The 18041-nt window shown below is 41.2% G+C and overlaps 2 protein-coding genes across 3 annotated transcripts; one reads left to right on the top strand and one right to left on the bottom strand.

Annotated features, from left to right (window-relative positions):
* Positions 1-83: 83 nt before the first annotated feature.
* rabac1 (Rab acceptor 1 (prenylated)) lies at positions 84-3825 on the bottom strand. 2 transcript variants are annotated; one of them, XM_034611179.1, is made up of 7 exons: positions 3705-3825; positions 2500-2646; positions 1946-2158; positions 1578-1675; positions 1260-1361; positions 810-1019; positions 84-777 (listed from the first exon to the last, which is right to left on the bottom strand). In XM_034611179.1, the coding sequence occupies exons 2-6, from the start codon at positions 2637-2639 to the stop codon at positions 931-933; spliced, it is 642 nt and encodes a 213-aa protein (XP_034467070.1). In that variant the 5' UTR covers positions 2640-2646; positions 3705-3825; the 3' UTR covers positions 84-777; positions 810-930. The 2 variants fall into 2 exon arrangements, with proteins under 2 accessions (XP_034467070.1, XP_034467071.1); XM_034611180.1 differs by having other exon boundaries at positions 2500-2639; positions 3705-3799.
* Positions 3826-4801: 976 nt separating this feature from the next.
* On the top strand, positions 4802-17266 carry dedd1 (death effector domain-containing 1). Its single transcript, XM_034611133.1, has 6 exons — positions 4802-4985; positions 5232-5427; positions 6126-6649; positions 6813-6941; positions 7315-7455; positions 15270-17266. The coding sequence occupies exons 3-6, from the start codon at positions 6175-6177 to the stop codon at positions 15674-15676; spliced, it is 1152 nt and encodes a 383-aa protein (XP_034467024.1). The 5' UTR covers positions 4802-4985; positions 5232-5427; positions 6126-6174; the 3' UTR covers positions 15677-17266.
* Positions 17267-18041: the final 775 nt, after the last annotated feature.

The following is an 18041-nucleotide window of genomic DNA, read 5'->3' as shown; positions in this document are numbered from 1 at the left end:
AACACGAGTCCACTGTAGTTTGGACTGAAGCTACCAGGATTAATAAGATGCAGTAATAACAAAGACCTGGACACAATGAGGTACCTTTACATCAGGGGTTTATTGCACTTCCAAAATGTAATTTAAATACAAAAACACTTACATTGAAATGTAAACAAGTGAATAATTGATTTAAAAAAAGAGAAATATTTCAGGTTCGAGGAATTGTTGATTTGTGCGTTTGAGGAATGACCTTCAGATCTGAATGTTGTGAGCGGAGTTAGTACCAAATTAAACACCATCACTGACCTTTAAGATTTTGTCTCATTAACCTTTGTTAAGCAGCCGACACCACATTATATATTTTTTTAAATCACTTGAATAAAACATTTTGCTTTTTTGTACATGCTCATCACAAGAGACAGATTTTAAAGCTTCAAATGGCACATTGTCTTTGGAAAATGATATTTTTAGCAGAACTGTGACCATTGCATGTGAATTATCTTTACATAAGAAAAAGACCGAAACTATTTCCCATGACATCTACAGCAGAGAGTACAGCAAAGAGATAAATAAAGATATGTCTCTGTGCATAAGCAACGTTACAAGGAGCAAAAGGCTGTGTGACAAAAACCAGAGGCCTCCAAGGTTTAAACATATGCAGAGAAAGGCATAGAGTCTGCATGATACTTTTCTTAAATACCCGGCCACAATTTAATTATTAGTGAAGATTGACAGATGTGTATGAATGAGTTTGAAAAAAAGCTATAGTCTGTAACAACTATTTCAGAGGCAAGACAGGGTGCATTCTGGATACTATGGAATATGTAAAATATAGGGAATACAGGATACACAGACCTACGAGTAGTTTTCCTTCTCGGCTTCAACAATTACAGGGTCAAAGTATAGACTGATCGTTGACCTGCTCCTCCTGAGAGTTCAGCCTGCTCCTCACACCGGTTCCATCAAGAGCTCTTCCATGTCAGATGACTCCAGCTCACGGAACGCAGCGTGAGAGCCAATCACAAACAGCGTCGCTCCTGAGAGGAGACGTGACAAATGGAAAAAGGGGGATGTGAAGGCGAAGAACAACGAGAAGGGAGGTTTTTTCCTTCAGACAGAGAGTGTTACACAGATTTTCACTGAATGCAACTGCAGAATTTATGTATTTAATAATTAATATCACACAAACACATTTGATCCCAGACAAGCTTTGCAAACATTATATTCCTTAATGTTTGGAATGAATAACAAACGACAAACGAAGCTGTTTGACTCACCCAGAATCCAAAAGACTGCGGCTCCAGCTCCAGCCAACCAGAACACAGGTAGAGACACACATCCAGCCAGACCCATCTGGTGAGGGACAGTCAGCTCTTTGCCTGGTTGATGAGATCATTTCCAGATTTAACACATGTCAAAGATTAGAAGTGGTTATCTGATGTCTCATGCAGATTTGGTAAATTGACTGAAAAAATAAAAACTATATTTAAATCTGATGGATATACAGTGTATATATTTTTTTAAAGACTGGACCGATTTTTATCAGCAGACACACACTTACACAGTGGCTGATATTTTGAGGCAGTTTAACTCACCAAGGACAACCAGTTTTGACTCCTGGGACTTGAGGTGGATTATGTAGAAGGCACCAACAAACACAGCCAAGGCAATCAGTAGCATGGGAGAGCTGATACTGGGGAGAGGAAACATAGACAGTGTGATCAGTCTTGTGTTCATTTCAGCAGTAGTTTTAGATCTTAAATTAAATTATTTGCTGATGTTTCAGTCCTGTTTCCTTTACTTTAATACACCCACTGCTAATATAGACCTATGAAAACCCTGCAAACGTTTTCAAGAAAGCTCCTGTGTGTATGTGAAGCAGAGGCTGTGTGAGTAAGAGCTTGGCAGCAGCAGGTGAAAATGTTCCCACTGACAAAACAGCACAAACTTGTTTTGGCCTCACATGCAGTAGAGGATGAGACCCATGAAGATGAAGGTGTAGTTGCTGTTGTACGTTTCCACATTTTTCACCACTCTCTGACACAACTCTCCAAAGTTGCGGGGTTTCGAAAACTTGCGTTGGTCCACGAAGCCGGCCCATGGTCGAATGGACACCCGACGCCTGTCGATCCACTCTTTAGCCGAACTGACTGAGAGGCCTTTAGGGAGCCAGAGCCTGTGAAATAAGCCACAAATGAGTGAGGTCATAGGAAAGCATTTGGAATTTCAGAAACATACAGAGTCATGTTGCTTATTATTAATTATGTTATTAACTGGCAACTAGAAGTATCTGTAAATGCCTTTGCATGTAGTAACTGTGTATCTGTCGAAGATGGACTATTACAGCTTGTCTGCGTTGTAGATAAATAAATACCAGTGGCAGCTCCTTCAGTACATTCCCATCAGGAAGAAGGGGGAACATTTGAGCAACTTAGAATCAAAACCCTCTTGATAACAGCATTATTATTACTACTATATGATCAAATAACACTGGAAATAAAAAATATGAGCCCTTACTTTGACATTATTCCAGTTCCACCCTTGCCAGTTGGATGAGCGTCTTCGGCACCGAACAAATCTCCGTCACCGAACAGATCTCCGGCTTTGCTGCCCATGTCGACTTGACAGTTCTCCCCCTTTGGCGCTCCAGATGGCATCTACAGACTCACTGCCACAAAGCAATAATAAGTGAATAATACATCACACAAATGTACACAATTATTTATGAGCACATTGGGAGGTTAGCATTTCTCCACAGGACTAGGTTAGTATGCTGCTGATGCCAAATTAATATAACCCTGGATAGTTTGGGGAATAAACAATGGGTTTTGTACAAATGGTTAGAGTCTAAACTTCAGACGAAGCAAAGTAAGAAATTATGAAGCATAATTCTGTTATAGCATCAAAACTCAGGTATCTCTCACACACACACACACACACACACACACACACATTGAGATAAATCAATCACAGCCTCTATTAAACACCAGATAAGGTAAAGCTTTAAAACAGTGATGGGATGCTAGCTTTGTAAATTACATTTCCTTTAAAAATGTATTTTATAATCATCGTCTGGTAAGATTTTTTAAAAAGCAATCTGAAAACCTCCCTTTAGCTGCTTGTATGCTGTGATGTTTAATAGTTGGGATAGTTCATGATAGACTAACTCATCTATCAGTTACTTGAAAACAGTATGAACACCTCATTGTGAATGTTTGTTAAAATGAGCTGCTGTATAAAGTGTCAGGGAAAAGAAGCTAACTTGATAAACAAGTGTTCACCACCTTGTTCTTCACACTTGACGTCAGTGTTACTCACACAACACTAGGACACACAGTTAGCTTAGCTTTTAGCTGCAGGGCACTATTTTGAGTCGTGGAAAACCCAGGGCTGGGTCGCTGCCACATCACTGAACCAGCCGGATATTTAGGAAACTGTTGCCAACAAACGACCATTTGAAATTCACGTGTTAATCAACTCTGACAACGTTTCAGAATAACCTCAATACGTCCGGTTATATATCAGAAACCCGTGTAGCTGGGTTGATACAATAGCAACTTTGATGCTTGTTCAAAACATTGTCGTTAGCTTCACTGCTAACGCTGTGACTCCTTCAGGCTGCGGCAGGTTTAGATGATTTTAAACCTGTGAGTGGGACGAACAGGGAGGAGATGACACGTGTCTGCGAGGGTAAAACTGTTTATTTAAACACATGTACTCACAGCAGAAGTTTGATGGGATCGTGTGAAGCTCCTGTTTCTCTTCTGCTTCACGGATGTGATGTGGATGTTGTTTTACTTCCTGCTGTCTGGACGCAAAACACCGCCACCTACCGACTGCTCAGAGAACTACCGACCTCTGCTGGGCTGCTCTATCTGCTCCCAAAGCATCTTTGAGGTTAACAACATATTGTGTCATATATTCAGTTATGGAGTATTACCATTACTACATTTAAAATTCAGATAAACGTGGATGTACTTCACTTTACTGTAAGTCCAAGACCATTTACAGATATATACTTGTTACTGCAGTACATCTATTTAACTACTTTAGTTACATTGCAAAGTAAACATTGCACAAGAAAACATATGAATAATTTATAAAATAAAATGTTTTTTTGTTTTCACTTCAATAACAGGTCACTTTTGTTTTTACAACTGTAACAAATTGCTGCTTTTCATTTCAAAATTGTTTATGTTTGGAACCTGAAGGGCAAAACAAGCTCCATGCCACTCAAAATGTTCTATTTATATTATTGTTATTATTGTTGTTGTTGTTGTTGTTGTTAATTGTAATAATGATAATGATAATGTAATGATAAAGAGCTTTATTTGTAAAGCACTTTCAAATAAACAGTTACAAGGTGCCTTGCAAGTTCAAAATTATATTGAAAGCAAACAATAGGAAACAATTCAAAGCAAATTGAAGATCACACCACACTACAGTTATTCCCATACACTTTATCTATGGTTATTCCACACAAGCTCTTGTCTAACAGTACTTTAATAATTCAGCAACAAGTTGTGCGTCCTAATACTTTTTATATTATTTTATTTGACTGTTTCTTTTCCCACTTTCAGTTGTTAGTAAAGTCGTCAGTGTGAAGTGTTTAATGATGAGAACAAAATGTTTTCAGCCACACACTAAGACAATAGAGGAGAATCATCTGACCTGGGATCAGCTGTTTAGCTCTCGGTGTTCCAGCCTCACTCAGGGGCTCGATGGGAAAATCTGACTCTGGATCAGCGACGTCCAAACGTGACCTGACGTCATCGTGCGGGCGGAGGGCTGTGATTGGCCCGTTTCCCTCCTCGTGCTGGTGTTTGGCAGCTGTGGGAGTTTCCAGCCCAACATCAACAAACACGGAAGATGAGCCGTGAAACGCGTTTACATTTTTACAATGTGACACTTTTACAGATATTACAGTTTTATCACACTTTGTTTTGGCGTCAGCGTCGACGCTACTCACGCGGTTTGTTTACCAAGCCTCGTCAGGAGCTAACGTACGCAAACAACGTTATTAGTAGCTAGCAGGAAATGTCCCGTTAATGTCCGTAAAGACAGAATTCTGCCAATTCTGAACATTAGTTTTTTATACATATTTTAACATAATATTCCAAACTTAGCGTGGTTCTAGTTGTTATTTTCAGTTTGTGTATTTAGCTCGAAATCTTTATGAAGCGATGTTCTTTTTTGTGTGTGTTTTTTTTGGGGTCCTGAGGCGTGTTGTTGTTTTTTTTCCCTCACAGAAACGTGACTGATTACGTAACGTGTCAAAGGGGTAATTTGCTCCACCGGCTGCTGCTGAGGAACGAGCTCCAGTCCCGGTGTTTCCCCTCCAGTTCGCTTTTGGTGGATCCAGTTCCACAAAGGACGAGAAGAACACAGCTGCCTCCGATCTGCTCGGGGGGTTTGGACACAGCCTCGAACTGACGGTGACTCGAGGTAGGAGTGCTGAGCTTTGCACAAACAGGCCACCGAACACTGGGGAGAAACACGTTAGCTCCATGCTACAGCGCAGACAGCTGTTTAAGCTGTTTGGACGGGTACTTTACTATGAACGTAGCCTTTGTTCGCCTCTCGTCCAAACATCTGCTTTTAAGTCTTTGCAAAAAATATATATAGTTCACACAATTTAGTGCATGCATGGAAAACAGGGGAAACAAACAGACAACTTGGCAGGAAGTGGAAGTCCGACCTATTTTACTTGTATATGAATGCAGTGTTTATATGAAACAGCAAACCTGCCCACACTGCTGTGGAGTGCAGCGAAATACAACAATCATTTTGTCAGTATAATTTATATTAATAGCAATATGACAAAAGTTAAATATATATATTGACACCAGTGGTGGAGGAAGTACTCTGAAGAAAGAAACTGACTGAAGTATACTCAAGTAAAAGCACCTCATTAACTTTCTTAATTGAGTAAAAGTAAGCAAGTGCTTGTTTTTAAATAGACTTGAAGTATTATAAAAGTACAAGTACTGTAAAAGTACTTGGTAATTCTCAGAAGGCAAAGCTACCGAATACTTGATCTATGTGCCGTTACCTCCAAACTGACAAGTTAGACAGTTGGACCTTTACATGTTTACCAATGACATATTTGTGTGTTGTATCTATTTATTTTCTATCCTGACCAGTCTTGGCACAGGTGGGAGGGTAGAGAGAGGCCACAGACAGACCTCCATCATGGCTGCAGTCCACCACCACCAGTACCCTTTCAGGGACTCAATGTACTGGGATGAAACAGAGTGTCTAAACTACTATGGGATGCTGTCTCTACATGAGGTTATTGAAATAGTCAGTTCTCAGCTGACAGAGACGGACATAGAAGTGCTGTCATTCCTTCTGAATGAAGCCTATTCTACACCGCACCCTCTCAATCCAGCAGGCTGGACAGTTGAGCCCCATGAGGGCGAACCAGATGACCCGGGAGTGTCCCCGAGTCCTGAGCTGCTAAAGGCCTGGGGGCGTGTAAAGCTTCAGGCCCCCCATCATCCCTTGGAGGTCTCACATAAACCCAAGAGTGGCCTTGAGCTGTTGCTAGAGCTAGAGAGGCGAGGATACCTTAGCGATGGCAACTTGGAGCCACTACTGCAACTACTAAGAGTCCTCACCCGTCATGATCTGCTGCCCTTGGTGTCCCACAAGAAAAGGAGGACAGGTGAGGATGAATCTCTGAAGTGCTTCTTAGCAGAATTTGAGATTATGTTGACTGCAACATCTGCTGCCTTCCACTATAATGACATGTTAGAGTTTTTCAATCATTGCATAATTCTTTCCTACTTCTATGCTCATGATACTTATCTATAGTTTTTGTTTTACAGTGTCTCCAGAGAGAACTAGACGGCGATATGGAACAGAGAGCAGAGAGTTGATGTGCGTCTCTGGAATGCGTCACAGCTGTAGACAGACAGAAATACCTCTTCCTTATTTCACACAGCAATTGAGAACTGGTAAGCGCACTTATTGTGTTGTGTCTTTCTGTCCAGAAGTATAGGCTGCAGTGTGAGTGCAAACATTTTTGTAATGGAGGCGGACTGTTCAAAACTACTGATTATCATTCTTTACATTGGAACATTTTTACCCTACACTTAATGCTAGTGCCACTGGCGGTTAAAAAATACAATGGGCTGAGTTAGAGAACAAATGTAGTTTTGGTGTCTATAGTTGATGTGAACTTTTCAACAAAGGATGTTTTGTTTAGATATCAACAGAAAGTGGGTGGAAATGAACGAAGTAAACAAAGTAAAATGTCAGCACAAACACAAAGATCTCCTTTCCACGCTCATTGTCCTAATTCCACTAATTCCATTCCTGCTCTGTCAGATAATTACCCTCCTATGCCTGGGTTACCCAATCGCAGGAGGAGGAAGAAAAGGGGAAATGGCTGGAGCCGTAAGCCAAAGAGAACAAGCAGACAGGGGCTGCCGCTGCCTCCACCACCACCGCCATTTAAAGCGTCCTGTGGTAAGAGCACTTCCTGCATTCTTAACCGGTCTTGTTAAGCTGTCTTGCCTTCAGCACCATCACCCGCCCCCATTTTCTGTTACAGATAATTTCCCCTTTTTTATTAACTTCATAAGTTTCGATATCATATTCAATCCATTAACATCCCCTGCAGCATCAACATATTTCCTGTTATGTCTCCTACAATTCTGATGTTGTTTGTCTTCAGACTCTCAGCTTGAGGGAAGGCATTGCCATGATAAGTCTGAGTTTTCGATATTTTTTTAACAATCATCCCAAAAAATCTTGACGCACAGAAACCCTGCACACTGAGTCCAGAGTCTTTTAACTCCTTTGCGTAATGGAGCAAAGATTCGGTTGTGAAGAAAGAAAAGTGTGAAGAACAGGGACAAAGTTTGACATTTGTCTTACACACTTCAGAAGAGGTAAAACTGTTTAACATAAGCGCATTGACCCTAAATAGCAGCTGGCAATAGACCAGCCACACCAACACTGTTCTTACCTGACAAACAGACAGTGGAGGGAGTTAACCGGGTGTGTCAGCCGGAGAGATTTCTTGTTATTAACAGTGTCAATGTCAGTGACGCACTTGAAAATCTTGACAGCATTAGAACCCAAATGTCTTTGATGTGGTGATATTGCTTGAGTATGAAATCTGTCGGTACTACATAAGCCAGAACTGCAGTAGTTATTTGTTGAATTCATTTGTTGAAGTTTTCATGTCAGCACTTTCGGTCTGCCAAGTCAACTTCTTCTTGTCTCATGGAACCAGGAAGTCAACCCTTTTTAACGGTCTGCAGATCCTGACTTTACATCTCAAACACATACAAATCTAAAGGACTCTATTCGATTTACTGCTTCAGCAAAGAAAACTTTCACAACAATTGATTCAACCGTTTGATGCAGACATAAAATGTGAAATATAAATTTCCTTGCAATTCCCTTTCATTTGACAGGCATCTTCTTTTTCACTGTCATGCTCTTTGTGTTTAGATTTTCAATATCTCCTTAACTGTAACATCAACAGCGGGGACATTTTGCCTGTTTCTCCATCTGGTCCCTCTTTGCATTCTCATACCCCTCATTTCACCTTCTCTCTAACCCATCAAGCTATGTTCTGCTGCTGCTGTTCAGAGCATGGACTGGTAGGTTGTCTCTAAGAAGTTGCTCTGCTTTAAAGTCAAGCTTGATACAAAGTTGTCACAAGAGCCAACTACTGAACCTCGCACATCTTCCTGAAAAACTACTTTATGCATTTGTTCAAAACGATCAAACTGGAAAGCTGCACTTTATGATCAATTATCAATGTCCTGTTCCACGTGTCAACTATTGCCTGCCCTAATCGGCCAATGGTAGTTTCTCGCAGCAAATATAAGCTTCAATTCAAATACCATTAACACCAGTTGCTCTTTGTGTGAAGTTTGCTCAAGTCATTCATGTCAACGTTATCAATTGTTTTTTTTTTAACGTCCTTCGTTGGCTTTTGGTCAGAAATACTTATCATAACGAAGACCTCGTGATTCTAAATAATTTTTTTTTAAAAAAGAAGAAAATCATCTAACAATGCAGACAGCCGCTCTTAGTTATTCAGGATGAGTGATGTACTTGTGACTATAAACATGTTGCTGTCTTGACTCCACCAGGTTGACTCAGGATTGTGACTCAGATCCAGTAACCTAAGACACAATGGATCATGGAGACAGAGGAACAAAACAGTCTGTCACCCCCCTCTGTCCATACATACCGCAGTGTGCGCGATCAACTCAGTCATGCGCTCTCTCACAAGTCTGGGCCCATGCCTAAGGTAAAAGAGGCTCTCCCCTTGTTACAACTGGGGTTGATGCTGCCATTTTGCTCTGTATTAGATGCTTGTGTATCATAATGTAGCTGCCCCCTGTCTCTAATGTTATAGTGTTGCACACTGATGTGGATGAGAAAAGTGTTTCACAGAACTGACAGAGTCCTCAGCAGTAAGCCACAAATATTTCCAAGAAGTCTTTAGCTTATGTAAAAAGAAAAAATGCAAGAAAACTAAAATCTCTCATCGTTAATTTAACCCCACTAAAACTAAACTAATGGGGATATACGTCACAAAAGTCTTTTACAAATTCCTTTACTTTCTCTGTGGAGAAAAACCTTGAGAAACCTGACACGTGTTCACAAATATGGCCAATGACCAAAAGTCCAGCAGTTGCATATTTGTAATCCTGTAAACCTCGTCTCTCATATGATAGTTAAATAGAAAATACTTTATCTTACATGAGTCGGATGATGCACAAATATTTCCAGTGTACTATTCTCCTTTTTGAATATTGCATGATGTCAAAAGCTGTGTAGAACAGAGCTGAGTACAAATTTGTTTACTAGCTGCGACGTGGTCTGCTCACATTAGAGGGTGGAGTTAATAAGTCGACACCAGATGAAGTCAATTTAAGCTTTGACTGAGCCCAACGTTGCAACAGAACAAGTCAGGTTTGACTGCAGTCAATTGCTTTTGTTTAGTTTTAGGTTATCTGAGACGTATTATACATTTTCAGTTTTTCTCTTTCCTCCATTGTGTTATTTGGTTTGTAAGACAAAAGTCTGTGGTAAAGGGAGCTCCTTTCCCCCACAGAAAATACCATCATCCTCTTCAGTAGTCTGGCTGATACCCAATATTTGCTTACTGCACGCCTCCCGGTTAGTCTGGTGCATCTAACAAAGCCAGGTAAAGTGAGAGTGGAGGCAAACATTTACATGTGGTGAAAGCAGTTGACCAAACACAACAGAATGGGCCACAATCAGAGCAGACTGGGATTTAACAATAGGGGGCCTTAAAGAGACCGGAGCTAAAACCAAGTGTTAAAGACAGCGGTGGAAAAGAGGAGCTGCAGCCCAAATTAAAACGATGAACCTGAAATGAGCAAACTATGTTATCTTAAGACAAAATATAAGATATGTTGGACATGTTTGTGAAAGTGTCAGTTATCACTGCATGCAGGAAACCATGGGATCATGGGATTTTCATAAAAGTGGGTGTAAATATCTGTGTGGAGATTTAATCAACTGAAATCCTAATGGCTAATTAAAACTACATTCGAGCCTCAACTTAATAACAATAATAATTTGGTCCTTTCTGAAGAACTAGTCCAGTATTTCATCTTAGAGAATCTAAAAGGGCTGCCAATAGACAGCTGCTTAAAAAAAAGCCCATGTAACCTTTACTCAGGCAGTTCTGAGAAAAATAACCCCACAGTGCTTTGCTGAAGGAAGCTCCTGCTGTATCTTATCTCTGTGCCCGGTGTGAGTCCTGAGTGTGTGTTTGTCAAGAGGGAGCAGAGATAGATGGGGCGGTTCAGTCCGATGCTGGCCTCCAACATTTAAACAGACTTCAAATACTTGTCAGGATTCATCTCTCAGATCATTTTCAGTGAAGTGTCTCAATCAGATTCTGACAACGGTCCAAATGCCCATAAGGTGTTTTTTAACTTCAGCTCAGTCGTAGTTTTGTGCGATCCAAATGGGATGCTTGTGAGGCCCTTACTTGGTTTAATGCACATCAAAGATTAATGCTACTGTCAGACCTTAAATAATGGATTGGTGAGTGTAACAGGATTGGTCAAGGTAAGAGTAGTCCCAAGCATCCCACTTAGACACTGCTGTTATATTGTAGAGCTATAGCAAAGGGATTTTCTGAGCTGATGAACTTGTCAGTATCAACTATTGCCCCGACTCAAACCTCATTACAACTAAGAGAAGTGAGTGCTGCTGTTCCATGCCTGCTTGATGTTGAAAAAACAACCCAGTCGACAGATATCCAACCCACTTGTGCTTGTCTCTTTCTCTTTCTCTCTTTCTCTCCTTTCTGTGTTCGCAGTTCTAAACAGACCAACCTGTGTGTCAGGAAAACAGTATCCTTACACACAAGGCGAGGGAGAGAACGAACACTAAATGCTCAAGCTACGCAAAAATGGTACAGAGGGTGAATTTTGTCTATGGGGAAAAGAGAGTTCTGTCTGCCTGTCTCTCGATACTCCCCTAACACTCCACTCTCTCGGTCAGTCGTTCAGCAGAAAAACGGATCGATAAAGAGTTGAAGCTCTCCGTTCCAAGTGACTCCTCGTAAATGGGTACTTAAACTTTTTTTTTTATTTTGGTGGGGTGAGATGGAGGAAGCCAAACGGGCTTGGTGTTTAAAGTGAGAAAATGAAAGCTGTGCTTCCTAATGTCCTGTCTAAGTGGATCTCTCTGTGTCTGATGAAGCGTGAAGTGCTCTGTAACCCTAACAAAATGACTATCACTGTGTTCCTGTGGTTTTGAATGGTCTTCTTCTCACTACCACTATCTCTACCTCCATCCTGCTCAGTATGAAATGGGAAGGCACACACGGAGACCATCCATAAATGCATTAATTGCATGAAGGGCAGGTGTTTATCTTAGCCACAGCCCTCACACAGTGTAATGATTCAAAAGGTCGAAATGTTAACTGCCCTTCCCTTTATATTTCTCTGCGCCCATACTGAATTTAGTAAAGGGTATAAAAGTAAGGTGATTGCCAATATTCTGTATCTAGATAAATACTCGATTTGACATTCTGAACAAATGCATCCTGATTTTAACAATATGCCTGCAGGAACCATATATAGTAAAGAAATGTTTTTAATCCCCTCTCCTTATACATTTTAGTTTTATTCTTTTACAACATTGAATCCCTGTGCGACGGTTGTTTGACACAGAAAAACCTTTAATTACTTGTTCCAAGTGACAACAAACCTGTTCAAAGTTCAGGTCATTGTGTTGAGCACTTACGTGCGAGCCACAGTTCTTTTGCAGACTGCAGCAGGTTTTCCTCAAGGATTTCTCTGTATTTTGCTGCATTCAATTTAGCCTCTACCTTCTCAAGCAATGGAAGTGCCTGCTGTAGAGATGCATCCACAGCATGATGCAGCCACCGCTGCAGTTCATAATGGGAATAGTGTGTTTCCAGGAGTGAGCTCTGATTTGATTATTCCAACCATAGGTCCTGTTCATACCTGGCATTGACATGCCTTTTAGAAGTATATCAGTTCACACCTGACATTAGTTGCCACATGCATTGTAAGTGACCACTTGTGATCAGATATCATTTTCCTGCTCCTCCCTGCTGGAAATGAATATGTACATTTCTATTTGCAAGGACCAAGTACATTGGTATTTATAATCAGCAGCAGGCTGCAATGCACTTCCTGTGCCTAGTCTGCTGGATATTAAAATAAGAGGAAATTCCTTGGTGTGTTCCCAGCAAAAAAATTGGCCACGATATCTGATTTTTTTCGTAATATCTCTGGACTATTTGAAATTTTCAGATGTCCTGGCCAGCTCATACGATTTGTGAACCAATTGAGCGCTTACTTCCGCTCATGCAGAGGACGTCAGTTGAGAAGCTTGTGTCTCAGTTTGGCCCCAGGACACATTCACGTCTCGTCTAAAAGAATGTGGCCATATGCGTCCCAGACGACTTCTGACCAATCTGATGTCATGGCCTCAAAGCGTCCTTGGTGCATTCACACCTGTACTTAGAGCTGTCCGCTTGTGATTGGATCAGCTAAGAAGGATGTAAGCGCCAGTTATGAACAGGGCCACTGAGGACAAAGTTCTCAATTTCAATTTTGTTATGCCATAAAACTTCTTTCTACTTCATTTCAAAGAACATTTATCACCAATAACTAATATATTTTTTTATGCATGATTCTCTGTGTGTCGGCAGTGCACTGTAGATCAATGTTGTAAAACAATGAAACTTGAAAAAAGGGGGATGAATAATTGGTGTAGGTTCTTAAAGTCCTAAAGACAATCATGATCTGTGTTATGAGGAGACAACCAAATGTATCAAATCTCTGTTATTGTCAATGGACTGAACTTAAGAAACATTATTTCAGTCAAAGGTCATATATTTTAAGCATTGTAATAGAAATATGAATATAATTTATTTTTATTAAATCACTACAATGTCTTATAAAGGTCTGTAAAATGTCATTCTTTCACGCTGAAGAAAAATATTTTGCCTTATAATAGAAACTGATGTGTAAATTGAATGATCTCCTGCTAGTGGGTTTTCAAATGAATGTTGTTTCCAATCCTGCATATTATTTTACATTTGTCAAACCTTATTGATTAAGTGTCCCTTTTGATCCAGTCCTCTGTTTTCATAGTAATCTAAATACAACCTTGTGAAGCACAAATGCAAATAATGGTGTTTGGTTACCGCTCGCCTACAAATGTTAAGAGATGCAAAATCAATGCCTTAATTCAACATTTGCATTTCTAATGTTGGCATTTCCCAAACTTAAACCCTCTTGTGTCCCGTGCCATTTCCCAAAGCCCCAGACGAAACATGAATGAAGAATAGGAAGACTCGGCTCATGAGTTGATGTATAGCTAATGTGTTGTGTCAGGTTGAGAAGTGTTTATATCTCGTCCTTGGTATTAAGCTCCTTCAGTACCATGAGTAAATCTCTGGTCATTGTCTGCCCATCAGATCCATGTATGAGCTTTACACACATGCCTCTGGGTCTGATTGAAAACATATTCTGTTGTGTTTATTTTAACATTTAAAGGCGTTTTTAGTAATTTACCGACACATTTAATGTTTCCTTACTAAGATTTGACCCAAGCCCTTTCTCAAACGGTTGAAGGAGAGCAGTAAAGAGTTTTGACTCTGGGTTTTTTCACACTGGGGAGATGCAACTATGGCTTTAAAACTGCTCGGAATAAGGTTTCTGCACAGCTCCGCAATGAAACCTTGATGAGAATGTTCCTAGAGAAATGGGTGTCATTGGTAGTAAAGACTGTTGACCTCTACTGAAGGGGTTCGAGCGAGAGAGATGGATTTTTGTTGCAGCAAAAGTCGTCAGCAGCTGGTTTCCACTCGAAGTTCCGGAATAATGACATGGGGGACGGTCTCAGCAGTGCTCTTGCTCAGCACAGTATGTATCCTCTGATCTTTCTCGCTGTGCTGTTGCATGACCACCAATCCTGTTAATGCGGAACTGCGGGAGTTATCAGTTGTCAGCATTAAACATGTTGATCAGAATGAATCTGCAGTGTTTTAACACTGGGCTGGAACAAGAAGCCACGCCAGGGCTTGACGCTGCGAAGTTTGCTTTTCCTTAACTTCCACCTGACATTTGCCGAAGGTTTCAAGTTGATTTGAATCGATTCATCATATGAACTGTACCACCATGATTTATGCAAACCCCAGAAGGTCAAAATTCAGTCCCATCAGTTTCTTCTGATCGCTGCCAGCTCTCTAGTTTACAGCTAACATTACTACTTAAATTGCCTCAGAAGAAAAATAACTACTGGTTCAGTTGCAGAGTGTGGACACAGAGTAACACGGGATTTGCTCTTTTGATGAGCCTTTATCAAAAGAAAACCTCAAATGTTCTGCTGCACAATTTTCAGTCCCGTCTTAATGAGCCTATTGGGTCACAGTTTCCTTTTTGGAACTCCATGCTCTCAAACAACTAGTTCAACCTCTGAATTTAATGCCCCATGTTGATAAAGTGAACTAACTGTCCTCTTATGATTTTGTCTTGTTCCTGTTTCTCTACCCTTTGGTTTTGACTTCCTGACCCCTCCCCCTCGGTTTCTGTGGGCCTATCCAATTTGACTTCCACCACCCACTTCTTTTCACTTTTTCAATGACCCTTTTCCTCATCTTCCTCTCTTCCCCCTTTACCCACTGTATGTCGCTGGCCCTCATTATTCACGATCTCCCCTCTACTTTTCCTACCATTATTTCACCCCTCACCCCTTTTTCCACCACTACTTGCTCCTCCCTCCTCCATTATCAGATGTCCGCCTGCGTGTCCGGGCCGAGTATCTGGAGCATGAGTCTGCACTCCGTGGCAACGTCTCCTCGGACAAGCGGCAGCCGCTAGAGCGGCAGTTCGAGTTGTTCAGCCAAGCCAGTTCACTGCTGCGCGCCAGAGACCTGGGTTCCATCGTCTGCGACATCAAGTTCACAGAGCTGGACAATCTGGAGGCCTTCTGGGGGGACTACCTGAGTGGAGCTCTGCTGGAGGCCCTGAAGGGAGTCTTCATCACAGACTCACTGAGGATGGCAGCAGGCACAGAGGGTGTGCGCCTGCTGATCAGTGTGGACCAGGATGACTATGAGGAAGGCCGCAAGCTGCTGAGATCCAAGAGAGAGCAGTCTCCATGTACTGGGGGGCGCGCAGAGTCTCTTTGGTCTGTGTAGGATGATAAGACTCACATTAGATTTAAAGAATTGAATTGTACGTAATGCTATATACAGTTTACTTACAGGCAAATTTGGAAGCATTTACATAGCCTCCTTTTGTACGCGCGATCCATCTAGTAACCACTAGATGGCGGCATGTACCATTAGTTTGTGTTCATCTCAGGCCCTGCATTTTCAAAATGGTCAGTTTGTACTGAAATCATTTCTGTTATTTGTGACAGGAAAGTGAATCATAATGGATCAATGTGCTTTTCCTTTGGATTCACGCACAGGTGCTACTTTGTAGGACCAGGAAGACGCAGGATTTATCAACAGTTTTCCTCTTTGTCTCAGAAGTGGTAAGCCCCACCTCACATAATAAATGTCGAGACACCAGGGCTGCCGCGAAATATAGAAAATATTAAATTGTCTTGATACATTCTTATGCTAATGGTCCAGGTTGAGACCACACGCATACACAAGCCGTCTTAATGGGCCACAATAATACAAACCATTGAGTGCTTATTGCTAATTTTGTCCTAATGAATGCTTGGCCAGTAGGGGATCCAACTTCCAAAATGGCTGGAGAAAATGTTGAAAATGTATACCTAAAAAAAAGAACGCCCTAAAATGAAAAATAATAATTTGGTACCTAAATTAATAAAAACAAAAAATGTAACCGACACTAATACTAATCCAATCAAAACTAATTCAAAAAAACTAAGTAACCTGCCAGGAAAAGTTTCTGATCTTTGAAAAAATGTGTGAGATTTTGAGCCCAAATGGAAAAGTGGGCTGCTCTCAGTATAAATTGACCTGTGGTCTAACTTCAGTGAGCCTAGTCTGCACATAAACACCTTGATAACAAACACGAGGATTCTCAGCGCTGTGTACCACGATAACCCAACTTGTGATTGCCGTGGTCAGTGGATACGGCAGTTGCCAGTAGATGACAGCAGTGATTAGGGCTAGGTCTCAGCAGACCATGGAGGATTCATCATCACAAGCTTGTCAACAGCAACTCGGATAATGCAATGGTGGCTTGTGTCCAGGCTTCCAGCGAGGCCCCAGCAAGTGCTTCTCTCAGCAAGTAAAGCACAGGACAGTGCGTCGGTCAATAGAAGTGATGTTGGGGAGATCAAAATCAAAAGTGCACATCCCAGCTCCACTCAGCCCTGCTATGTTGGCCCAGTAGAGTGGCTCACGGACAGCTGTCTATTCAGCCTGCTGGAACTAATGCCTGGACTTCACTCATAGAAGACGATCAATAAGGCCCCTCACTCTTAAGTCCCTTCATACAGGCATGACTTAAGCAGACAGACTTGCTACTGTCTGAAGTGGAGAGTCCTTCTGGACCAGCCAGAGGGAGGGACAGTAGGACAATGGACATATTTCCATGTTTACTTTTGTGTACAAAGGTCTTTTTGGTACATCAGTTTGTTAATGTTTGTTTGTATTATTAATACGGGGGGGGGGGGGGGGGAGTTATTTAAATACTGGAAAAATATTTGTTAAACAAAAATATGCTTTTGGTATAAAAGTTCTTTTTTGTGGAAATCTTTGTATGTTAGAAATTATTTCTGGTCAAAAAATAAAGAGTTGATGGCCTAAAGCTACTGTTGGTATTGATTTTGATTTTTTTTTTTTTACAACAACATATATAGGTTGAACATAGTAGAAACACATCTGTGAGTGTGACTGGTTGTTCGTCTTTATTTGTCAGCCTTGCCATAAGCAGGGAGCAGCCCGCCTCTCACCCAATATCAGCTGGGATTGGCTTCAGCCCCCCAGCAGCCCTTTGAAGAATAACCAGTAGAGATAATGGCTGGATGGATCTAAAGCTTCATTATATTGTAGCACTGAATGTGTATAACTGTATTCCCCCCCTTTTTGGCTAACTAGCAGCACTTGTCATATTCTGAAATCCCTGAGCCTCACTGTCTGTGTCTTTGTTATTTTGAACAGTTTTCTAAATTGATATTTCTGCCAGCCCTCCAGCCTCTGTAAGTGTATTAGCAGGAACGTGCCCTCTCTCTGCCCCCGAACCATTTGAAGAGTTCCATCGAATGCAGGTCACCCTGGATCAGATCCTTAATTATTTCTCTTTGCTCTAAGCTGTCGGCAAGATGACGGGGTAATGAGTGCTTCAAACATCTTATTAAACTACCTGCCCTTGTGCAATTTTTTTTCCTTCCTTGTGCCGTTCACTTGCTTGAAGGTCTAATTGCAGGGAATGTAATGACACGGCGCTGCTGGTTTCCATGTCGAGTTGCGTGATGTAAAACCATCACCAGCAAATTCACCATTTATTCAGTTGGAAAACGTAAAAAACATTAGCACAGTATATTAATCCTATAATTATTTGTTTTTAAATCTTGCATGA

The sequence above is a fragment of the Hippoglossus hippoglossus genome, chromosome 16 (genome assembly GCF_009819705.1).
Source record: "Hippoglossus hippoglossus isolate fHipHip1 chromosome 16, fHipHip1.pri, whole genome shotgun sequence".
Classification (NCBI taxonomy): domain Eukaryota; kingdom Metazoa; phylum Chordata; class Actinopteri; order Pleuronectiformes; family Pleuronectidae; genus Hippoglossus; species Hippoglossus hippoglossus.
The sequence above is the reverse complement of the archived record's forward strand: the minus strand, read 5'-3'. Positions and strand labels throughout refer to the sequence as shown.